Source organism: Archocentrus centrarchus, chromosome 15 (genome assembly GCF_007364275.1).
Source record: "Archocentrus centrarchus isolate MPI-CPG fArcCen1 chromosome 15, fArcCen1, whole genome shotgun sequence".
Taxonomy (NCBI): domain Eukaryota; kingdom Metazoa; phylum Chordata; class Actinopteri; order Cichliformes; family Cichlidae; genus Archocentrus; species Archocentrus centrarchus.
The window spans coordinates 3,438,051-3,464,109 of NC_044360.1; the positions used below are offsets into that span (position 1 = coordinate 3,438,051).

General features: G+C 41.1%; 1 protein-coding gene across 1 annotated transcript in view; it reads right to left on the reverse strand.

Annotated features, from left to right (window-relative positions):
- Nucleotides 1–13,975: 13,975 nt before the first annotated feature.
- nrg3a (neuregulin 3a) overlaps nucleotides 13,976–26,059 on the reverse strand; it is a 351,002-nt gene continuing 338,918 nt past the window's right edge. Inside the window, exons 8-10 of the mRNA XM_030747487.1 lie at nucleotides 25,327–25,442; nucleotides 22,660–22,845; nucleotides 13,976–15,837 (exon numbers count right to left, since the gene is read on the reverse strand). Coding sequence (XP_030603347.1) covers nucleotides 15,177–15,837; nucleotides 22,660–22,845; nucleotides 25,327–25,442 — 963 coding nt within the window. The 3' untranslated portion in view covers nucleotides 13,976–15,176. The remainder of the gene's footprint in view (nucleotides 15,838–22,659; nucleotides 22,846–25,326; nucleotides 25,443–26,059) is intronic.

Here is a 26,059-nt window from a genome sequence, read left to right on the forward strand (position 1 = left end):
TCATCACTTGGCTTCTGATTTGTCTCATTTTGAATATGCTGTTCATAAAACTCTCAAAAAGAAAATAAAAAGATTTATTAAAAAAAAGGTTTTGCCCCCAGCAGTCACAAGTCTATCTCCAAATTTCTTATTTATCTCAAGTTTTTCCTGTCAGCAGCTATGTTTTATTAATAAAAAGCACAACTTTCAGAAATGTGAGTCAGGTTTAGGAGCACTGCAGAAGGACTGAGACATTTTTCTCCTCCTTACTGCTGCTCTAATACTTTTAGTCTCAGGGCGCCATTCTACACCATAGACTGTGGAATTCGACTTAATATCCTGAACAGTGATTTGTTACCACAGACTCTGGTCTCAAATGGTCCAGATCACACCTCGCTGTTAGGCAACTTCTTGTTGTTACAGGGACTCAATCATCTTCTGCAGTCGGTGTGTGTGTGGTTTCCCCCCCGTGGGTTCTTTTCCACATTCATCGGAGAAACACAACAAAACGTTACAGTGCTTTACAGTCTGTTACACCTTGGAAGATTAAATAACTGTAGGCAATTTTGCTTTGTAATTATAAATCATGAATTTTTGCAATAAAATATATAGAAAAAGAAAAAGGTACCAGTTCACAGTTGCATGATAACTCTGTGGTTTCTCAGACAGGTATTATGCCAAATCCTAGACTAAAATGGCCATCTAAACCAGATTAACAGAAATCTGCTTTCCCAGTCATGGTTTGACTTAGCCTACTCCTGACTTACACCAGCATATTTCCTAAAGGAAGATTAGCGGTACTCCAAGACTAAACTGAAGCTCAATTCAAACCTCTCAGGGGGCACGTTTAACAACTTTGTCATTTGTCAAAGCAAACACATGGATCAACAAGTCCCACCAGCTAGACAAAGTATTCCTGACAGAAGTGACCCATTTCAGCAATTTGATTAATTTATTTTTCATTCGTTCTAGATGCTACTCACTCAGAGGCATGCAGTGACTTACAGAAAGGCGAGCAGAGATACTTTCCTTCCTGTTCTGAAGATACTTAAACTTACGGCCATGAAAAAAAAATCCATCCTTTCATGGATAGTGAGTACTTTTTTCTGGTGATCAGAACTGACAGACATTGACACTCTTGCTTCTGAGGATGTGGAGCGTAAAATGCAAGTCTTAAGTTCCTTCAATATGACTTTCTCCTTGAAAGAAGAAAAGCTCAAATACAACAAAATGCATCAGATTTATGTCGTTTAAATGAAAAGATGTTTCACATGATGACACAAGATGATACAAAAGCAACAAAAGTTTTAAAATAGGAAAAGGCAAAATTCAATTTTCAGATAAAGTGTGTGTGTGTGTGTGTGTGTGTGTGTGTGTGTGTGTGTGTGTGTGTGTGTGTGAGAGAGAGACCTCATATGAACTGATTTGTAATAATCTGGTATTGTCATGTTTCTAGTGTTGATTTCTGAACCAAAATCCAGACTTGGATTATGGAGTAAATAAACAAAAACAAAAATTTATTTTTGTGAAGCAGAAATCCAGCAGGGGGAAAAAGCCAAGTTCATAAATAGAAGTCCTGAACCACAGTAAAAGGCAACAGCCAAAAAGTCTGAAGCAGTCTATGAAAGGATGCCAGGGTGAAGCATTGGTGAAGGTGACAGGACACCTCAGGACTGCAGTGAAGACCCTCTGGTGGCATGACTGGAGGTCAGCATCTGTGGAAGCGATGGGACCCCTCTGGTAGCTTGGCCATAGTTGGCAGAGGTGACCCTCAGGAGGATGGTTTCGGTGGAGGAGACAGTAGGATACCTCAGATGGCTTGGCTTGATGCTGACAACTGTGATGATGACCCTCAGGAGGCCAGCAAAATTGAGTGAAGTGGGACCCGCTCAGGTCGCTTGGCAGGGGAACGGCATCAATGAGGCAAGGCAGGAGACCAACACCGAAGCCAGAGGGGGCCAAGCTTGCATTGTATCCACTGGGTCAGGAAGATCGCGTGGGACTCACTGAAGATCCTGGTGGCTGGGACTGCTCAGCAGGGCACATGGTCTCCTCGGCTGGGGCTGTGACCCTCAAAAGGATAAGCGGAAGAGAATGGATGGATGGAAAAGAGGACAGGTAGGTGATGAGACACAGCTAAAACGAATCAGCAGGACAAGGACGTAAAAAGAAAAAACTCAATATGGCACAAAAGGCACAAGAGACAGAGGCTACCAAAAAACAAAACAAACCAGGAAGTAACTGAAAGATGAGAACACCTGACAGAGAAGGTGACATAACAAGACATGGGAAAACACACGGGAGGCAGAACAAACTGAAACAGTTTGTTCTTATAGGCATATGTTTTTCCTATAGGCAAACTATAACCATGAAACTATAACCATGAACTACTGTAAGAGATAGCAAAACTGAGAATAGCCTGAGGATGTAAATACAGAAACCAACCATGAATATCTGCTCTATATGAAAATAGAACATTCAAAACTATGACCATCTGGAACTAATAACTCAGAAAACATTTGGATTTATGTCCTTATTTGCAGATGCTTCACCATTTTTAAACCTCTTTGGGTTGCAGCAGCAGCAGTTGTTTTGTTTTTTCTTGCTATGTTCTTCCACAACAATTAGTATTGTAATATTACCTCTGTGATTTCAGACGAGTGTAAGGAATTCAAGACAATGAGTTTTACCTGAAGTTTTTGCAGTGTTCTTGTAGCTGCAAGAATTCCTTACAAATAGAAGTAATCCAAGTAATCCTTTTCTTTGTTTCCACACCTGATGTGTGCTGTTGACCTTTTCATGATCAGGTGTCTTGAAACCTTTTGTTTTAAGAGATTTTTCTCATGCTCTATAAAGTTTTTCTGATCAGTCTTTTGTCTGTTGCCAGACAAGTTTCAAGCAGTTTTAGGCTGTTCTCGGTCCATTCTGTTTATTATAGACAACCTCAGTCCAGCTCAATCAGATTAGTACAGGTGAATTTAAATTAATCTTATTCATATAGTCCAGAACACCATAGTCCAGATGTTAGAAGTCAACAATTCCTCTATATTTCATGAAGCCACTTTTTAGGTCAGAATGAACTATTCTAGGCCTAATTCTGGCTTTATATATATATATATATATATATATATATATATATTCCTCAAAGTTTAAGCCTGCATCAACTGTTCTAAAGCAAACATAATTGAAAACTATGAGAATTGGGTTACAATAAGGATAGAGATAGAAGTATAAATTCCAAGGGAAAAAAGAATTTTAAAGCCTTACTTCACCCCAGATTTTACTGGTGATACAGCAGATTTTACGTTACTTTGACCAATAAAATTTAGGCAGTGCTTTTAAATACGTGCCTGGTATAGTTTATAAATGTCAAATGCCTGAAGCTTGCTTCTAGAATCACAATGATAGAACTCTGTGTTAACAGTCCCATTAAGGTGGACGAATTTGTGGACACAACCCTTTAATGTAGAACAACAAAGAAACCAAACATGTTCCTCGTGGCACTCCTGACCTGTGAGATCTTCCACTTTCAGGTGTTTGATCTCTGGGTTGTTGCTGGAGGCTCTGCTTGACATGGAAATTAGATCAGTTTGACTTGGATGTTTGCCACCTGTACAAGTTTGAGATTCAGAGTGAATCTGCAGATATGCACTTTAAAGGGGTCAGCATAGGACTTCCTGTTGAGGTTAGTTTAAAGTGGGTTCCAAATGCAATTAAAAAAGATTTGGTTTTACACCAGAAGCCCTTCCTGATGGGACCTTAGTGATTTGTGTCCTCCTGGGTCTGAATCAGGGAGCTTTTGCTTGTTAGTCAAATGTGTAAATTATTACACTATGAAGCCACTCTATAAAAAAAAATAAAAACCAGACTATAAAATTGGGAAACAAGACACAGGATACAAGAACTTAAGGTGTGGCGGATGATCAAGAATGGAGAAAAAGGAACAAACAACCAGTACATTTTCAAAATAAAACAGGAACAAGCAAAAGACACACAATTAACACTGAAACATGAAAAAGGCAGGAGGAATCAGAGAAACTAGAAACTCAAAGAGCGACAAACTTCCGTGAAACTTCCAAGGAACAAGTCATCCATAGCTTCTGGACTGATTTGAGCACTCCTGCTAAGGAGAGAAGTTTGAAGGAAGACAGCTCAAATTTAAACTAGGTATGGTTTTTGTTTGTTATAGGCAGAAACACTGAACCTCATGCTTTAATATATTGAGAGCACCCTTTACCAATGGGAACCTTAGCTTCTTGTGTCTGCCAGTCATTACTAATGTGTTAAGATCAAGCTGAATTAAAGTTTTCCAAGCTCATCTGGGAAAACAGAGAATAGAGGGTTCAGTGTCTGTGTGGTTCATTATAATTATTGTACATTTGCAGATGAATTACTGATGAAGCTGTTGCTGCAGAAGGTGGTAATTGGATGTCAGTATCTGTACCAGAGGTAGAAGTAAGCAGGGTAGTGTTGCAGCTAGCTGGACTGATAAATGGTCGGGATTATGAATTTAATCTCATTTGGATGAGGGAGAACTTTTAGAACCACTTGATTGGATGTTGTGAACCAGACAAGGAATGTCTCCTGGATTTTAAATTTAAAGGTTAACAGAGAGAAGCAGGAAAATAAATGAACAGACAGGAGCAAAGGGGTGTGGCATCGAGGGCATAATGAATGAAGAAATAGAGGGCCAATAATAAAGTGGTCCTCCTGATTAAACTCTGGCCAAGCACCATTAATTTGTAAGATTGTAGACACAGAATATATATGATCATAAAAACAGCAGAGCTGGTGGCTGAATTGATTAGAATGTTTTACATCTACAGGAAGACAGATGAAGCTTAAAGCAGAGAAGTGTAACTTATCCTTCTACATTTTCTTCAGACTAACAAAACACAATTACTGCATGAGTGCACAATTACACCGACTTCTTTAAAATTACCACCGGAGTCAGGCTTCTATCCCTACTGCTCGTCCTTGTTGCCCTTGATTTCATCATGAGTCGTGCTGCCATGCGCACTGGGGCTGGCATCAACTGGGCTGATCAGTACTGTCATGGTCACTCCCGACAACATCGTTGCACAAAAGAAGACTCAATTAGCCGGCCACATCCTCCATATCGACAACATCCGGATACCAAAGATGGCGATGTACCGGATGCATCCTGGTGGACTTGAAAGTCCTGAACACTTCACGGGACGGGATTCTTGCACAAAATCATGATTGCTGGAAGGTGCTTGTTGCCCAGTATGCTACACAACATGGGCGGCACTAAGTCTAAGTAAATAATTGTGACCAGTGTTGAGAGCAGACACCATGTCTGCTAGGCACTGACTAGAAAAAGATAAAAATGGTTTTATGGTTTATTTTTTAACTGTTTTTAGTATTCAATAACCGCTGAATGCTGCATGATTTTTATATCCCAGCAGAATTTTTTAAAAATTCTTTTTTGCATTGAAGCCTGGTGTGTTGGTCTGTCACTGACACACACACACATACATTTTGGCCACTACAAACAAGCTGCCCTTCTCATACACACAAATTCACATTACATTTTAAGAGGGCAGTGACAAAATTGGGTTTGTCTAACAAGTTATGTAACCCAGTGATCCAGCAATAACACAGATAGCTAAACAATATCACTTTAATGCAGTGTTACACTGTCATTAGTTTCTGGAACTCTTAATTTTTTTTTGGACATAGAAAACCTTAAATTAAGAGCTGAACTCTGGATTAACTTTGCTGCTTTGAAAATAATGTTTAACGTGCAGCACTAAAAGAAGATGAAACCCATCCATCCTGTTCAGGGTGGCGGGAGCCTATCCCAGCTGACATGGGGCGAGAGGCAAGGTACACACTGTACAGGTCGCCAGCCTGTCGCAGGGCCAACACAGAGAGACAGACAACATCCACACTCACATTCACACCTATGGGCAATTTAGAGTTTCCAATTAACCTAATCCCAGGAACTGCATGTCTTTGGGAGGAAACCGGAGTACCCAGAGACAACCCACACAGACACGGGGAGAACATGCAAACCCCACAGAGAGAGAGAGAGAGGGGCCTGAGCCAAGGTGGAATCAAACCCAGGCCTTCCAGATGGTATTCTAACTGTGAGGCAGCAGTGCTAACCACCGTGCTGCCCAAGATGAAACCTCAACTTCAATATATTCAGAGGGCATCTAGAGGCTTTCTGGATTCCAAATTGCACACTTTAAAAGTGCAAATGATTATCTGGCTAAACATGTACTGCCATAACACATGACAAAGTGCAGTAAAACATACACCTAAATGTGTACTTCTGATGTTTTCTTTCTACTTTATAGTCTAAACTCTTTAAATAGATCCGTGCATAAAAAAGTGCTAAACGGGGCTTAGATTTGACATAATCTGTAAAAAAGATGAATAAATAACATATCACCTTAAAACAATTCTCACAGTAAAAGCTGAGGTTGATTTATAAGTTTGTTGTTGTTCATAAATCTTAAAATGGAATTACACTGTATTTTGTTCTTTTGTTAAAATATGTTTTTCCCTTCTCATCTGCTGAGCAGCATAATTTGTTACTTGAATGAATATTTTGGAGAAGAGTTTGTTTGATCTTGATGTTTGTGTAAATGCTTTTCAAGAACAACTGATCATAATTGATCTTACTCATGTGACGTCAGACTGTATTTTTAATAATATATGGAACTGCGTTCCTGTAATAAAGCAGATCTTTAAGCAGAGTTTACAGCACCGGCATAAGCTTCACAAACTTTCCCGTCTAACCAGGAGGAATTGAGTGCTCACCTCTTGAGAGCTTTATCTGAGATGTGCAGGGCTTTTCTTTTCATTTCAAAAGTTTTTCAAATGATGAATTAAAAAAATATTTTAAAGTAAAAAGAAAAACTTTTAAAAGTTGAAAGTATTTTGCTCAAATAAATGAACTGGCATGATGGCACTGAAAGTGTAATTTATATGAAATGTTGAAAGTGAATACTCTGAAGCACTTAACATGTTGCCTCGCACTACATATGAGATCTCATAATTGCAGTACCACACACACACACACACACACTCATTTAAGCATTATGCAAGCATGTTTTACTGTATCTGCCCTGTAACCACTCATTATAGGCTGCTGTGTTCCTGAAACCATGTGAAGATTAGTTGATCTGCACATGCAAATGGATTTGCTCCTGGCTGGTCCTAACACCAGAAAATGCAGCTGGCAAATGAAAGCAAAATTCAATGCAGTCTGTCTTGAATGACAAGCTAATCTTAGCTCTCTGTGCGCATTTGTGGGTTTTGGAATCTGCTTTTTTTTTTCTTTCTAGATATGCTTTGATGATTTTTTTCTTTTTTGCATATCTTACAACAACATTTCCACCACAGCAACTCAAAATCAGTTTAATTTTTAAAACTGAAAATGGGGAAAAAAGAGCACAGATTATTAGTGGGGTTCACTCACCCATCCAGATCATTGAATTCAGGTGTTCCAATCAATTCCATGGCCACAGGTGTATAAACCAAGCACCTAGGCATGCAGACTGCTTCCACAAACATTAGTGAGAGAATGGGTCGCTTTCAGGAGCTCAATGAATTCCAGTGTGGTACCATGATAGGATGATACCTGTGGAACAAGTCCAGTTGTGTCAACTGTTAGTGGTATTATAAGAAAGAGGAAGCAGCTGGGAAGAACAGCAACTCAGCCATGAAGTGGTAGGCCATGTAAAATGACAACCCAGCAGCACACCTTTGGGATGGATTAGAGTGGAGACTGTGAACCAGGCCTTTTCCAACATCAGTGTCTGACCTCATGAAAGCAGTTCTGGAAGAATGGTCAAAAATTCCCATAAACACTCCTAAGCCTTGTGGAAAGCCTTCCCAGAAAAGTTGAAGCTGTTATAGCTGCAAAGGCTGACATCATATTAAACCCTATGGATTAAGAATGGGATATCACTCAAGTTTTTATATATATATATATATATATATATATATATATAAAGTGTGTGTGTGTGTGTGTGTGTGTGTGTGTGTGTGTGTGTGTGTGTGAAGGTAGATAAGCAAATACTTTTGGCAATATAGTGTATGTTATGAAATGCATATTAGGGATAATGGACTCTGGATTTCAAAGGTAAGAAAAGCAATGAGTACAAAGAACTGCAACAACTGGGGCTGAAAAATTTAGGCAAAGTGCCAGAAACTGCAGTTCCTGGAGGTCGGCTCCAAAAGTGAACAATCCCCACAGACTCTCATATTAAAATATTAAAATCTGAACTTTTAACTCAGTAAAGTGTTTTGGTAATTTCCTCCATTGTGATCATTGCACAGAGGGTCAATTATTTTATAATTCACCAGCTTGTGTTAAAATGTAAGGTTTGCATTATTAGGGGCATGGCTGCTTTGAGGAATAGGTGGGTGCAACGTAGGGTTCCACCTGTCTGCCAGTCCACCACAGCTGATCCGAATCACTGAACCGTTCTGATGTTGGTGTTTGTTGGAGGCAATTATCTGACAGACAGCATGGCTTGCTTGGTGCTTAATTGTACTAATAGATCATCCAAAAAGTCTGTGTTTACTTATGCTACTTAGGACTAATTAGCAGGCACTTGAGTCTCTGCAGTGCATTCTTACAGTGCACAGGTACAGATTACTAACCATCCTTGCTAGCATACTCTCTGGTGCAAACATGGTCACTTGTATCAGTACAACCCCGATTCCCAAAAAGTTGGGCTGCTGTGTAAAATTAAATTTAAAAAAAATAATGCAATGATTTGCAAACCTCAAACTCATTTTATTCACAATTAAACATAGAAAACATCATGTACCATTTTAAGAAAAAAAATTTGCTCATTTTGAATTTGATGCCAGCAACACATCTCCAAAAAAAAGTTGGGGCAGGGCAATTTTTCCCAGTGTGTAGCATTCCCTATTTTTTTTAACAGTCCATAAACATCTGGGACCTGAGGAGAGCAGCTGCTGGAGCTTTAGGAGAAGAATTTTGTCCTCCTCTTGTCAGTACTGGGTCATCTTTGTCGTATTTTTCACTTCATGATGTGCCAAATGTTTTCTTTTGGTGAAATGTCTGGACTGTAGGCAGACCAATTCAGCACCAGGACTCTTCTACTAAGAAGCTCGAAGCTGTTGGAACAGATGCAGCACGCAGTTCAGCATTGTCTTGCTGAATATGCAAGGCCTTCCCTGAAATGGGAGCGCGTGCCGACCTAAAACCTGTAAATACCTTCCAGCACTGATGGTGCCAGATTTGTAAGCTACCAGTTCCATAGGCACTGGTGCACCCCCATACTATCAGAGACACAGGCTTTAGAAGTGAGTGCTGATAACAAGCTGGATGGTCCCTTCTTTAGCCCAGAGGATGTTGCATTTGTGTTTTCCAAGAAAAATTTCAACTTATGATTTGTTTTTCCACAGAACAGCTTTCCCTCTTCGCCTAAGTCCATTTTAAATGAGCTTTCGCTCAGAAAATACGGCAGCATTTCAGGTCCGTGTTCACAAAGGGCTTCTTCTTTGCATGAAAGAGCTTTAATTTGCATTTGTGGATGAAATGGTGAACTTTGTTCACAGACTGTGATTCCTGGAAGTGTTCCTGAGCCCGTGCAGTGATGTCCCCGACAGAATCATGCCCGTCTTTAATCCAGTGCCACCCGAGGGCCTGAAGATCACGGGTATCCATTATAGATTTTTGGCCTTGTCCCATGCACACAGAGGATTCTCCAGATTCTCAGAATCTTTTGATGCAATTATGTGCTGTAGATGAGATATTCAAAGTTGCAATTTTATGTTGAAGAAGATTATACTGCAATTGTTCCACAATCTGTAGATGCAGTTTTTTGTAGACTGGTGAACCCCAGCCCATATTTACTTCTGCTTCTCTAACACACTCTTTACTGATCCGTCTCCAGTTAACATAATTATAATTATAAATACACCGTACTTTTCCAGCTTTTTGTTGAGACATTTTTGAGATGTACTTTTGCCATCAAATTCAAAATACAATATACAGTATTCAAGGTACAATACCCCAGTTCTATTATGGATAGAATATGGGTGTATGAGATTAGCAAATCATTGCATTCTGCTTTTATTTACAGTTTACACAGCAGCCCAACGTCTATGGAATTGGGGTTGTACATACTAGTACGTACACACACACACACACACACACACACACACTCTTTTGCATAATGACTCCCCACATGCTGTCCGATCCAGGATGCTGCTTCTTAAAGAGGGAAACAGCCTGAATTACAGGCATGCTGATGGTATTTCATCGCCCCTATTTCTCCATCTCAGGCGCTCTCTACATATCTCCTGATATGATTTGATCCAGTTCAAACCACCTTGGGGAGCAAAGTCTCATCGTGCTACATTTAAGTTTGCTTGTTATCTAGGTGAGTAGCTGTCCATGCTGCAGGGAGTTGTTGAAGGATAGGAGGGCATATGGCTGGAACAGTAAAGAAAGAGATGTTGACATGCAAGCATTTAAAACACAGACACATGCACAAAAATGCACACAAATGCTTATAGTATCCCGGCTCACTGACACTGAACTGGCATGCAGTTCAGATGAGGTCTGACGGGCTTGACTGGGCTGGCAGTCCAGTGCTTTGGGAGGATCAGACTTTAGCTCTTATCTCTCTGGCCTGATGGTCTAACCTCTGTTCCCTGCCATCAGTTGCCCACACACAAATATACAGGCACTGTACTGATGGTCTTAACTACCTCACTTTTTGCCATCTGACTGACTACAGCTGAAGTAGCTAAACTGCAGCGGAGACCATAAATCTGTGCATCTGTTTAGGGAAAAGAGATGTGCAAGCAGCCATAGGTCCTGTTTGTATTAGAAACAACAGAACTGCATGCTTGCACACACACTCGCTCAGCTCCTGGCATACAGAGAAATTATATTCCAGTAAATCCTACCCTTAAACTCAGACTTTTAATTTTGTATTATTAGGGATTTTTCAAAAGTTTTACTCACACTCAGACTGTATATAAAAGATGAATATAGACATAGTGCATGAGCCATTGGTTTGTGAAGTCTGGTTTTGAAGCCTTAGCATTAGTGACCTACTTGGCCTGGAATGTGGAGAGCTAAAATTGTCAGCTTGCAAGCTTGATTAGCAAGTTGGCTGCTAATTAGTGTCAAGGAACATATTATTTCAAAGTTTGTTTGCACAACTAAACACACAATAACACTATTAATGCTAAATTGTTAGATAATGGCATTAAAAATGACCCAAAAGTCATGCAAAATTTAAGACTTAATAGAATTTAATTAGGGTGAGTTTATACACTCTACAATTACTGTGAAGGGGAGATTTAACTATAGGGACTAAAATCACATTTTGTACCTGGCTGTAAAACTTTATTTTTGCTGTAAAGTTGGGCATTTTAACAAAGGAGTCTATGCAGGTCTGGGTGACACGGTGGTGCTGTGGTTAGCACCGTCACCTAACAGCAGTCAGGTCCTGGGTTTGAATCCACCAGCTGGTTGGGATCATTGTGTGCAGTTTGTATGTGTTGGCCATGTACTCTGGCTTCATCCCACATGTAGACCTGCATGCAGTTAGGTAAGTTGGTGATTCTAAATTGCCTGTGGGTGTGAAGGGTTGTCTGTCTCTATATTAGCCCTGCAGCAGAGTACCATCCTGTCTGTACCCTATAGCAGCTGGAATCAGCTCCAGCCCTGCTGTGACTGAAATTGATAAGTACAAGAAAATAGATGGATGGATGTTGACTCACTCACAGTCTTGGGGTATGACATCATTCTTCCTGCTTGGTTTTACTTTTCTAAATAATTTTTTTTTTTTTTTTTTTTTTTTGTGGAGACAAAAAAATACTGAGATTCATTATGAAAAAGTTTAAGATTTATTTGCACCCAAATTAGTTGCTACCATATAAAAGTAGCATGGTTTTCATTGGTATAGAGTCAACAAGGCCTCACTGCCAGGATGGCAGTTTTAGACAGAGAAAAAAATAAAGAGGCAATTAAGCTGCTGAGTATAAATCCTTAAATAACAGGAAATGGTTAAATGCAGTGTTTGCTCTTTTTTTATGGTCATAATACCTTCATTTGCACACATACACCTCACACATGCACCTAATAAAACCTTTTGACTAATGAAGAGAGGCAGATATGCTCTCTGAATCTTTGAGTAATAAAAAGAGAAGTCAATCAAGTTTTCCTAACCAAATGCACATCCTCATTTCTCTTACTTTGCTGCTTCCTGTGACTGGCACAATGTGAAGTTATGCAGTGAGCAACCTTCAATTGGTGGGAAAACCATTTAAAGATGTTCAGAGAGGAACGCAGAGACGCCTCCATTAAATTAGTTTTCCCCTCTCTTCTGTTGTATAATTGCTTATGCTCAAATGTACATTGTGCTGAAGTACCTGCATGCCAAAAGTAATTACAGTTTTCTCAAGGTGCAGTAATAACTCTTACAGAAGTGTCAGTTAAATGGAAACGCCTGTTTGTCATCAGGACTTGACTTACTGCTCTGTGAGCCTCCAAAGGTTTGACTCTCGGTGACATTTTGTAAATGTCGTAAAAAAGAAAAATGGATTTGATGAAGAGTCCAGTTGCACGTCTCAGATAAGAACTCAAATTCACACAATGCCTTCAGACCTTAACCTGATAACCTAATTCACTTTTCTTCTGCCTCCAGGTTCCAAGCCACCAGCACTTCCTGTGGGTGAAGAAATTATGCTTGGACATTAATGTCAAAAAGCCAAAATTTCAGAGATTCAGCAATTAGAAAAAAAAAGAAGCTATTTTAGGATTTACTTGGAACACGAGCTTTCAAATAAAGACAGAAGCAAAGAAATAAAGGAAGCGAGCAATAAAGCAAGGCTGTTTTTCTTTTTTTTTTTTGTGTGTGTGTGTGAATTAGATTCAGCCATGAGGATGCCCATTGTGAGAAGTCTGAAAAGTGCAGGTTCAGATTTACAGAATCAGCCCTCTCTGAAACATCGGTCACATGCGTGGGGAAAGTGCCACAGAGGGACTCCAACACATGCAGAGTGCTTTAATGTGTGTTATCTGCACCTACTGCAGTGTCATAGTAAAACATATGTCAGCAGCACATATGTTGCCAGGGCAAAGCAGGGATGCATCACCATGGGAACCAAGAAACAGATTCAAAGAATTGATAAATGTTGTATTTTTAACTCCGAACATGTTTTTGTAGACCTAACCCAGTAGTTTTTAATACCTAAACCTAACCAGGTGAAATACTGTGAATTAATAAGATATTTAAAAAAAAAGTATATAAATGATGTGAAAGTCTTTGAACTTCAGTTGGTGTGAACGATAAAATGATTTGCAGCACACCGACTCACCCAATGTGGGAAATATTCCAGTGTGCGCAGACATGAATCAGTACACATGAGACCAGACGGATGGAAATGATGTTAGGAAGTTTGTGTCCAGAAGCCCAAAGCTGTAGATTACAGGCTGTGACTAGTTTTACGGAGAGCAAAACTCTAAAAGCAGCCTCATGATTTCCCCGTTTTAGAGACGATGGCCTTTAAAGCAATGCCGAAGAAAGAGCGTCTCACTTGTTGTCAGGAATGAATGCCAACACCTCAGCATTCACATGCTGCTTTTCTCTGCCTGAAAAACAAATTCCTTGGAATTTGGAAATTACATCACATCTGAAAACATTTCAGTATCGAGTGCACATGAAACCAGGAGCCCAACAGGACAAACATACATAAATGCCTCATCAATGCTGATCCCAGACTTCCTGAAGATGTTGGAGAAGTTGTGTAAAGGCCAAAGTATGAATCCTGTCAGTGCAAACCGTCAGACTGATGTTATCCAGCATGCATGTTTGGATAGTTTGCTGTCTTTCAAGCAATCAATCAAAACAACTGTTATTTTGGAAAACTCTTTACCAGAATTGCAACCATTTTTTTTTTTATACTTTGTGACACCAGAGACATTTGGCTGTAACTTCTTACAGATTCAAAAGCTTCCAATTCATAGGATACAACATAGAGACATTTATTTCTTGTTTCAATACCAAAACCATGTGGTCGTCCCTCCCATCAGCCCCAGAAAGCAGCATTGTTCATTAATAACCAAAAAATGGAAAACAAACTAAACATTCGCTCCTGCGGTGCCCCGTAGCCCACTGTCCTTCTTAGTCCTTCTGTTTATTTATGCAACCAACCAAATAATAATTCACAGGTGAGCATGTGTGCATATGAGTGTGAAAATATAATTTGTAATAAAAACAAAAATAATCTAGACTGGTTTCAAACAAACTGGCCAAACTGGAGTCAGCATCTGCCCTCCCAAATCCGAGCGGCTCCGGGAGAACTCGGTTCTTAGTTTTTCTTTGTCTCTTCCTTCACGATTTCCCAGCACAGACACAGACACACACGCGTGCACACACACACACACACACAGCACGCACACACACACACATAGCTGGGGAGTTTTTGTTTTGCGTCATAAATCCTCAGTGTTTTTGATTACCACAGAGGGCTGTGCTGTAATTCTTGGCTGGGTAACAGTTTATTTTAAAGGCAAAGGGGGGTGAAATTGGCGTGGACGCTCCTTTTTTTTTCTCGTTGGCCATTTTTGATTCCGTGCAGGCTCACAGAATCCGATTCAGGCTCGCGGACGTGCGGCAGAACATTAATGGAGTTCTTCATTGAGCCAGAACCGAAATGTGAGTTAATACAAAACCAAGAAAGTAAAAACAAACAAACAAAAACAAAAAAAAAACAAACAAACAAAAATAGTTACATCATTCCTGTGTTCTTCAACTTTTACTTGGTCACTTTTGAATTCCATATATTTATATCCATATATATTTATATATATATATATATATATTTATATTTTTTTTACAATTAAAAACACCATGGATTTGACAGACTATTTGGTTTCTTTTTGTCTAAGTAGAAGTGTTTCTCTTGTTTCGTAAATAAATGCATGTAAATACTTTTTTTCTTTTTCTATACTGTCAGTCGGTGTAAAGGCGGCCACTCGAGAAGTGTTTGTATGCTCGTATACATACAGTATGCATATCATCAGCACATTTTCAGATTACCCATGATATTACATTTTTTACCCCCCATCCAATTCAGCATTTCCATTCTCATCCCACAGATGCAGAACACCAGAGTCTGTCAAACAGTGTAAAACAGCAGGTGAATGTCCTAAATCTTTCCTCTCATTGGCCGGTTTGGCCCAGGTCTCTGTGTGGTAGGCTGGGGCTGAGTAGCTGGGTCTGCGTGGGTCCGTTACAACTCAGCGCCCCGGCATTTCCTCCGTTAACGTTCAGGAAGCAAACCGTTTCTCTGGCTTCCACCAGCACAACAGCTGAGGTGCTGCAGATGACTCCGCTGCCCTCCTGCTTCCTGTGAGCCAGCGCCAACGCCCTGAGTTGCTCCTGTGCCTCTTCGAGCAGTAGCGCCACCTCATCCCGCTGCTGTCCAATGGTGGACGAGCAGGAAGATGAAAACAACGCGGCGTGCGCTGCCTTCTCTTTCTTCTCCTCCTTGGAAGGCGTAGCTCCGCAGGTGACTGACATCGTTGTGGTTGCTGGGGTGGTTTGCATGCAAGACACCTCACTGTCATGGTGAGACTGCACGGATGGAATTATGGGGATAGAGCAGGAGCGAAATGGGGGAGGCGGGGAGTGGCTTCGACGGTGTCCCGGTCTTCTCAGGCTGCGGGTGGTGTGATTGGGTTCGTTGTGCTCAGATGGAGGACACAGGTGTGCACGCACCTCCACGCAGCCGCTCCAAGGCGATGGCGACAAGGCCTCCATCACAGGCGCTTGCATATGTAGGAAGGCGTCATCACACTGGCTCTCTCCCTGCACTTGGACACTAGAGAAGGAGGAAAAGGGGGAATGAAGAAAAAGACAAAGAGGAAAAGAAGGGAGTGAAGGTTATTCAGCTGGATAAAAACTTCCACACTTCACTTGGAGAAGTCATTGTGTCTCGGGTGTGTTTTCAACTCAATTGCTTTTTCAAACTCCCACGCTGAAGCCCTGACAGAATACACAGAGGCACAGCTCTCCGCCCTCTGCCATCTTACAAGCTAACCACGGATGCGGAGGGGGAAGAAGATGAGTCTGACATTTTTCTTTCATCTCTTTATATCTAAGTCTGCGTGCTCACACACACACACACACACACACACACACACACACACAAACTCGAAAAACCTCAACTCCTTCACATAAGTAAGGAGGTAACAGAGAGTTCATTTTTTAATTATTGATTTTAATGACCGCGTACGTGTTGGAGAGTGTGTGTTTAAGGGGCTGAGCTTTGCTCAAGGACGACTGAGGCAGTCATCGCATCACGTGTGTGTGTTTTATTCTCAAAAAAAAAAAAAAGAAAAGAAAAAGCAGTTTCAGGTCAAGATCATTCACTCTGAAAAGCTTTTGAGTCACGCTTGCACAGAAAGTGTATCACAGCACTCAGATCAGCATCCACATGCTCTGTTATAACAGTGCATTCATCTTCTTCCTCACGCTTCAGATTTTCTCCCACTTCTATTTTAATGTTTTCACAAATCACACTTGAGCTACTTTACCTGTCAACAACATGTGTATAGTAGGTTCAAATGGCGCTTCTGGGAAAATCAATATTTCAATCCATCTCCATTTCTGTACTCCTCCTGTTAGTCCTGTTAGTCTTGGCCTGTTTGTCCTCGTGCTCAGCCTAGCTAAATTATACCTTTCACTGTGTGTCCGTAACTCATTCATGATCAGTGACAGCATTTACATGAACACAAGGAACCAGGTTACAGGGAGAGATCAGCTCCCGGAGTGGAAAACACTGCTATCGTGAGTGTTATTTATTTATTTGCTGTCAGAACGTTTAGACTAAAAAGTGCAACGAGACAGCAAAGTAATAGGAGACGCTGCTTTTAGTTCCCTCACAGTGGGAATATATAACAGTTTTAACTTTCTGGTGAGAGCTGACTGCTCAGAGACACAGAAGTTATCATTATTTGTGCGTCATTTGCATTTTTAGTCTGACTCTGGCTTATGTTTGATGCAAAGATGCACTGCTGTCTGTAATCCTGTTGCATCACTCCCACAGCAGTACTGTGGAACATTTGCTAATACACATGGAGTCTGTAAAAAAAAAAATGTCACAGCCTTTTTACATGCTGCACATTGCATGTTTATATTCATAGGAGGATATCAGTTATGGTTAAATGTGTGAGAAAATTTAGGAAGAGAGGAAAAAGGGACCGATATCCAACAAAGATCCAGAGCCAAACCTAAAACTGTGACAATGAAATTTGGTTGGTGTAAGGACAAAGCTGAGAGGCTACTGAAACTCCTGGGAATGGTCAGGAGAAGAGGTTGTGGTTGCAGATAATAAAATAAAAATAAATTCAGTATCTGGAAGGTCTGGAGCAGAACTCAAAGAGGTCACAGTCCACAAACATGACTTATACACACCCTTATATTTCATACACACCCTTAAATCTATATATTTGTGCCTGAGGGACTGAATGCTGGTACTGGATGGAAATCATGAGCTGTCAAGTGCAAATTGATCACTAAGCTGCTGAGTTACATGGTGAACAAACGGAACTGAAGGAAGGGTTTAGTCAGCAATGAGCTGTAAATAAAAGATGGATGTAAGCGCCACTGAACTGAATTGTGGGCTTTTTTTGAAGGTTTAAGTTTGCCAAGTTTGGCCAGCACCACAGGACACTGCAGGTCCACACAGTAATGCACATACCCTCCATTACTGAGTCTGGTAGTAAACACATCACGAACAAAGTTAGATTTGGGGTCTTTATCTCAGACTTTTGTCTTGCTTGTGCAGAAAGTGGCTGCTAACCTGACTCAGCTCATCTCAAAGGCACTCATCTCAAACCACTGCTGTTACTCCACACTTTTATCTCTCTATTGTGATTTTCTGTGTGTCAATTATGGCACAGATATGCATAAAAAAATGAATATGAGAAGCCTGAAATTTTTGCATGTGTAGGGTTATCGGCGCTTGGGTCTCGTTAAGCAAAAAATTTTCAAGTCTCTGTTCTGCCTGTCTTGATCTGGCTTCACTGAGAACAGACAATCGCTTTCTTCCGCTTTCTAGGACTGACCATTCCCTTCAGCATTATCAGTGTCTAAATCCAGCTCTAATCTAGAGCAGAACTTCATTATCTTTGTGTAATAATTCATAATCCTCTGCAAAGGCTACGTTTTTCTGCCATGTCCAAATCCAACTTGGAGTCCCTCTTCCTTATGATACCCTCATCACATACACTTACGCTCTCCATCAAAGCGTGCAAAAATAGCGGTGGGTGGAGAAGGTGCTTTTTCAGACTCAAAGGAAATCACATCCCCGTTTTATCTCCGCAGTGTTTTTCCGAGACATGAAAACCTCTCTGAAAACCACAGCGGAGGTTTAGCAGGCCCACAGAGAGGATCCTGCAAGCGATAAGACAGGATGATGCGAGGGTGCTAATTCCCAAGATAACATTCACAGACAAATCTCCCTTTTGATGGGTTGAAACACAATCAGATTGCAAAAGTCTATGAAGCACAGTTCAAATATAGAACCCGGAGCGAAGCGGAAGCAGCTACAGGGGAATTACAGAGAGATTGTGTAAGTGAGGTGAGATAAGTGACCGGCCTTTTATCTTTAATGGGAGCTCATTACATGTACAAGTGTTAACAGTCATTTTCATTAATCCATTGCCCTACAGATAATTTCTTAATATGTGCCTTCTTTTTTGTTGATAAATTCAGAGTAAAACCCCTTTTGTATAACGATGCAGTCATCTTGTAGCACTAAGAAATGTACCAAAGAAGCAGCGTGCGTGCGTTTGTATATGCAGGTGTGTGCGCACGCCTGCACGTCGGCAGAGTTGCGTCTAATTGAAGGCTGCGCATGTTCCTATACTGTAAAGAGGGGAAGAGGAGGGAAAGCCCAGCTTGTTCCACAAAAGCAAACAAACACAAAAATAGAAAAATGCATGCAACTTCTCTGTCAGCAATTTTGGGGACAACTTTATCTTAAAGTAGCAGTCATAACGCAGCGCAGTCTGGCTCCATGTCGGCCATTTTGCTGCAGTAACACCAGGTTTGTCAAAGCGATGTGGAGAAGAAATGAGCAACCCTTCTCAGGAGCGTTTTCAAACTGTCGTGTTATCTGTCCTCACGACTTTTTAGTTCTTTGCTGCTTTTTTTTTTTTTTTTTTAAAGGTTACTGCATTTTTTAAAAAACTATTTGTATCATGGTGCTTATGTCTCCGCATCTCACTCAGCCTCTATGCAGCAGTACTCAAATGTCTCCATGGCAACCCAGACAACCGTGTTATAGGAGAGTGATGCTGCTGTCTGTCAGTCCACCTGATCTTATGTGAAATCTTACATTAGCTGGTGAAAAAGTGAGTAGGTGAGTGAGTGTGTGTAGGTCAGTGACTCAGTCTGAATACATGTGTTTGAGCATGTGAGTACCTACGTGTGAGACTGAGTAAGCGTATGCGTGAGTAAGTAAGCAAGCGAGTAAGCATGACCTCCTGTGTATTTTGCACAACCTGTTCACGCGTTCGTACCCAAACTGTGTGTGATTTTCATGCAGCATCCGTGGATGCATGCATGAGTGTGTGTTTTCACGACAGGGAATTTGAATGCTGTGCAGTGGAGCGCATGGATACTCTATGGACAGGGGCAAGAAAAAAAAAAATACTGGCTAAAGCAGAGCCAGAACTGAGCACCAAAGGGAACTTTAGCTGTTTTTCCTCAGATGAACATTGGACTATTTTGAGAGAATCAAGTCAGGATATTTTCCACAGTTGTTCTTTCTCACACGTAGCACACATCACGAAACTGCAGGAACTCCTTTGTGTGACTGAGGTGAGGGGAACAGAGCATGCAGGATTTTGGCTAATGTCAGTGGACATCATGTGGACTTTACATAAGGGAACTGATGGGTTAAAGACAGACTAATGTAGATATGAAAGGAGGAGCTGGGGTGCAGATGGGTCACAAAGCATCCTGCAGATGTGCAGCAACTGTGGGCACTCAGATCCTTCTTCTTTTGGCAGGTTACTTTATGGGTTACCACGGTGGATCACCAGCCTCCATCTCACCCTGTCCCTTGCGTCCTCTTCTGTCACACCAACACCTTGCATGTCTTCCTCCAAACAGAATGTGCCACACGAGAGAGTTAATTGGATGTGCAGATCATCTGATGTGGGCCTGATGTGGCCAGCCTAAATTAATGTTTTGCTCAATTTAAGCAGAATCCACATGTCAACCAAGGGAGAGCCCTTTGATAACCAAGATAAATCTTTGTTGAAGCAGATAACAAAGATTGGACCAAACCAAGTCTGGGTTGGCCAGAATCTGTTTACCACAGGCTACTTGGGCTAATCAGAGGAATTACTTGGTCCAAAAAGAGAGAGCGCTCAAGTTGATCAGAGGATCATTTCAGCTTCCAGAGAAGCTAACGCATGAGCTGACTTGTTTGTGATCAGAGAACACTATTTTGGTTCCTGGGCAGCATTTATTCTGACCAGACAGTTACTTTATCATAAAGCCTGGAAGCCACTGGTTAATCTGCTGACTGAGCATCGGGGGGAGCAAAGGCCAATTTTCCAGTGTAGCCATATCCAGGCTGAGAGCTCCTGCTCTGTTATGTTATTATTGAAGCATATACAGAATTTGAAACCACTTTTCATTAGCTTTTTTAAAGATTCCACTTCAGTGCAATGCCTCTCTAAGCATGCATCCAGTCTGCTTGGTTAATAGGACTTGGACTACAAATCTTATTGTGTATAGACATTGTGTATTCATATGCAAATACGGTACCTGTTTATAGAGATGACTTTTCTGTGAAATCTCTTGTTACAAGTTGTCCTTTACACAATATATCTGCACAATTTGTTCAAAATCATCTTATGAGTTCTGTAAAAGAAATGCAATAAACTTAAATGTCAATTCCACACTGTAATGGGGGATACAAAAATAACAACCGCTTACAAAATGTTCTGAGAAAATGAAGACTTGATAGCTAAAAGAAGGGAGCTGTCCTCCTTCATGTTTGGTTGGGCTATCAGTACAGCAATCCCCAGGCAGAAATGGTGGGGGGGGGGGGAGTTGCATTTTTCCGCTTTAATTTAGTGAGATGACTGGATTGTGTAACTTTATTGACAGAGAATTCACTGATTCTGCTAAATTCACGTGTGAAGTTTGCAGTTCTGGTGGTGGACTTCAGGCTGTGCAGGAAACACTTGAATTGACCCGAGGGCCATTAGAGTGGGACATTTGATTAAGGACACACTTATGGGGCTCAAGAGTCCCTCTTTAGTGATGTTCATGCAAATGATGTGTAAATAAAGCTCATGAGCAGGGGGAGCTCACCTCCAATGCACATCGCTGAATTTTTATACGCTGTTATGCGAGTCAGAGCTTTTTTTTAGTCCAGCTGTGTCCATCTCCTCTGCCTCAATTTTTAGTATGCATGTGGGTCATGTGGAGATTAATCCTGAGCTGGGACTGTTGGGACCTGAATGCCTGAAGTGAAGCTTGCCAGTCCAGGTGGGTAAAGCAGTGACTCACGATCCACCAAAAAATGGGTCAAAGCACAACGCTTTTCATCCTAAATTCATTTCTGCTAATCATTGACCCTGCCTGCTAAAACACATACAGTTTTGTCTGAGACATATAACCCTCGTGTGGTACATTTGAATACTGAGAGTTTAACTGATAATCAGGACAGGAGAAGCAGACAGACGGAGAGTGAGAAAGATGCAGATGTGCTGTGGGAATCTTGTCCTTAAAGCTTGAGCACCAGGCAAAATGTTTCCTTTGAACGTGTGCCAGTGTACTGCAGACCACAACATAATATGACCTCTTTTTTTATCTTTGCTCAGCAGACTGGAAAACAAAATGGATGAAGGGAAGAAAAGGAAGAAAAAAAAAAAAAGAAAAGGGGAAAAAAAATGCTGGCTTTTAAAAATAAATAAGAGAATTGACTTTGAAATATCCACTCTTGAAAACCCAGAGATTTGTCCATGGCAGGCCTGTATTCTTCAGTTAGTGGTTTTTATTGAAATGACTCAGCATTTGGAAGAGAAAGAAAAGAAGAAAATGAAGAATGAGGTGTGAATAAAATCTCCAACCACTCTCAATCTTGAGGTAGTTCAGGTTCATGACAGTACAATTAGAAGACGACTAAACACATTTGGCTTGTTTGGAAGGACTGCTGAGAGGAAGCCTCTTCCCTCTAAAACGAGCACAGCAGCACACATGCAGCTGAACAAACCAGAAGACTTCTGGAACAGTGTTCATTGGACAGAAGAGACCAAAGTGGAGGTCTCTGGCCATAATGCACTGCGCCACATTTGGAGAAACCCAAACACAGCATATCAGCACACACACCTCATACCAGCCGTCAGGCACAGTGGTGGAGGGGTGATGGTTTGGTCATGCTGTAGTCTGAATCTTGTCCTTAAAGCAAAATGTTTCCTTTGAACTTGTGCCGTGTACTGCAGACAGCAACATAATGACCTCTGTCTTTGCTCAACAGTGTGGAAAAAACCCCAAAAGCTTTTTTTTTTTGGTGACGGTGCAGAGGACATACTGTAAGGTCTCAGACAGAGAGAGAAAGCTTGACGGTTGTTAAACATTTAATGTTTGCAACTAACTGCCTTCAGTAAATTCTCACCCTCTTTGTGCTTCGGCCTCTTTCTCAGATGAGTCCACTTCCTGAAGGTGCTGGTAGGCGGGGCCAGAATACTTGGAACCTCCAATTGGGTTTAATCTTCTACTGGGTATGGGTGGAGTCCGGCGAGGAGCTGACCAATGGGCTGCACGCATTCTCTGGTCGGGGCTGTGAGACAGGGAACTGCTTCTGAGAAAGATAAAAGAAGAAAAATAAAAATAAATGAATAACTTCTGTTTTGTTTAGTGTTTGCAGGTACATGTGCTGTTTTAACATCATCAAAAACTGCTTGTGTAGCTGCTCTGTTTGGGTCAGATGATCTATTTCCTTATCTGTTCTCCCACCATTGTTGGAGTGCTCACTCCCTCCCTCTCTGTTTAAAACTGAAGCAGCGTTCACACAGGACACGACTCCCTTGTTGCCTGATGCTTTGTCTGATGGCTTGTTGCTAATGTACATTTCAGGTTCTGGTTGCTCAGCAAATCTTCAAATATATTTACCAGCCTCTCATGTACCAATCAGCAGTACTCTGCTCTCTCATTGGTCACTCGCTTTGAACTTGAGAAAAGGTGAATTTGGGTTACTAACAGTTGTTTCATCCATTGGTGCTTCAGGTGCTAAATGATGTGGCTGCATCATCACTGCTGCGTGCTTCCTGTGTGGATGCTCCTTTACTCAGGTTTACGCAGCTTTTCTGTGTGTGTGTGCTTTTACTATTTTAATCCATCTGATCTGTTTGTCTTTCTTTTTTAAATGACATTTCTGGATTTGCTCAGAACATTTTTTGGTGCATATGAGCGCCATCTTTTTCAACTCATGTTAATTGGATATTTGGCCAAGCAAAACATCTACGGACAGTATCATTTTGCAACAAGCTCTGGCTCTCCTGGTCTCTCTCTCTCCGTCTTTACTCTCGGCTCTGTTCTGGTGACAGAGAGCAGAGATGCACCTCGTAAGTGACAAAACCAAGACACGTTCTCCTGCTTCTGAGCACATTCATTATCTTTAATTTAATGTGTGTGGCGATTATGTCATGTTGTAAAAATCAGACACAAGTGGTTCCACCCCCACTCACTGGCTGAACCTTTTAATATTCACTGTTGAGCACTTCCTAAGCCCAGAACTGGGATACTGATATTTGTGTGAAGTTGGCATGAAAGTGTGAAAAGTGAGAATTAAAAATAGACAAAAGCTCATCTTGCTGAAGATGATTACTTGAGAAGGTCATGCAGAAGAAAAAGCAGAAAAGGGTATATGTTCAGAGTTTCATCAGTAGGACCACTGAAAAAAAAACCGACTTTACTCAAGAAGCAAATTCCCTCTTCATGCTGCTCTTATATTTTGATTTTAGCTTAATTTTTTTTCTGAGCTTTCATTCATAAAACCCTGCAGCTCTAAAAGCTAGATTTTCCTCTAAAAATGGGCTTCTTAGCTGTAACAACTGAAGCTTACAGTCAGACACTTAATAGTGCCGGCAGAGTTTTCTATAAAGGACTTTATATGAGATAAATCCCACAACACTGAATTAGTCTCGGGCAGTTTTTTTTCTGGCTATTTTAGACTGCGGTGTCCCAGAACACTCTGGGATCCTGACAGCAGCGTCTAACTCTCTCCCTGAGCTGATGAGATTGAAAACAAATAAACTCTGATTGGTTGCTAATAAAATCATTTGTGGTAAGAGCAACATAGTGATGTTTCTCTTCACAGAGGCAACTGCATACAGAGAAAACAGGAATAAGGAAAGTCTTGCAGGAGTTTAGCCAAACGGTTAGGTAGGTGGACTTTGTGGTTGGAAGGTTGTCTGATCCTATTTCTGGTTCGTCTTGTCTCATCTACTGCTCGAATCCACTTGAAAAAAGAAGATTAACCTCTAGCTGCTCCAGGAGTTGCTAAGCAGTAACAGGCAGAAAACCAGGGCTGCACTGACAGGCAGACGTGATGGAGGGGAGAAGGCCAAAATAGGCGTTACATGTGAAGTTTGATCATTGCGCTTTGGGTCAGTGTTTTAAAAAGGCTTTCAATTTATTGTTAAATCTAAACTCAAAGTATTTTTCACATATACAGACACTGAATTTGAGATTAAATCCGTGATCATTTTACTGAAATTCCTTTAAAATGATGAACTCAAAAGACGAGGAAATGGTCTAATATATGAGCCGGATCTGCAGGAGCTGAATGTGTTTGCTCATGTGTGCTGGTACAGAAAAACCAGCTTTGGCGAGGAGTCGAATCTGAACTCTCGGGAACAGGCGTGTATGTTTGAGTGTATTTCTGATCGTGCCAAAGCCCAGGCAGCTCTGACACACCACTGAGCAACGTGAGAAAAAAACTGACTGGGATATACACGTCTGCTCATGCTGGCTCATGTTCCTCTGATTTTATCTCTGTCTGATCTCCGTGTTCATGACTGTTATGGATATGCTTATTAATGTGTTTATAGCTTTAATTATAATTACTATCATTCTTCCATAAATCAGCAATTAGCTTTGTCTGCACTGTAATGTGGATAATTCAATTTCTCTCTTCACTGAGTCTATGCTGATTACAAGAAAGGACACTGAAGTTGCCCATTGTTGCTCTATTCTGCATTATTACTGTTTCCTGTGGTGGACAGAGGGGCAGTGTAACACAAAGGCTGCATGTTTCTGCACGTGCAATTAAGCGTCACACCTGTGATGTTTGGCTGTGCCTCTGGAGCTGCTGGGTGGTGTGGTTGTGACGTTGCAGTGTGAAAAGCTGGACTCACAGACGTTTCCCTGGCGAGTCTGGGACGGCCGTTTGCAGTACTGCAGAAACAGTAAAACAACAACAAAAAGCGAATTTTTATTACAGTTAATATGTTAAGAGGAATCCTTCACATCCAGTTTTAAATATGAACTTAAAGTCTGCTCAGACTGAATCTTTTCCTTTCTCAGCAGAATATATTTAGATTTTTGTTTCCTAGCTCGATGTGGGGCGTGTCTGTGATTGTGGGATCTGATTGTGAAATGCACTCAATTTGCAGCTATTTCTGTCTTCTCCCACCTTTCACAACACAATTCTTATCTGACTGAAGTATATTTTCCTGTGTGGAGAAAAGAGGGAGGTTGCTGAAATCATGATGAATTCAAGAGCACAAAGGCAAAGGCACAAATTTGGTTGTGTCACAACTCTTCAAGCAACAGTGAACTATGTCACAAATACCCCTGATGTCTGAATATATTATGTTGCAACTGGGCAAAGAAAAAAAAAAAAGGCAGGACAGATTGCTGCATTGTGATGGTGCTGTAGGCTCAGACTGCTGCAGGACTGATGCGATGCAGTGAACAGTTTGTTCAAATGCCACACTGGCTCCAATCCGAAGAGGACGTTTGATTGTAGGACCTTGTTGAGATGAGACCACAGCGCTAACCGCTGTAGCACC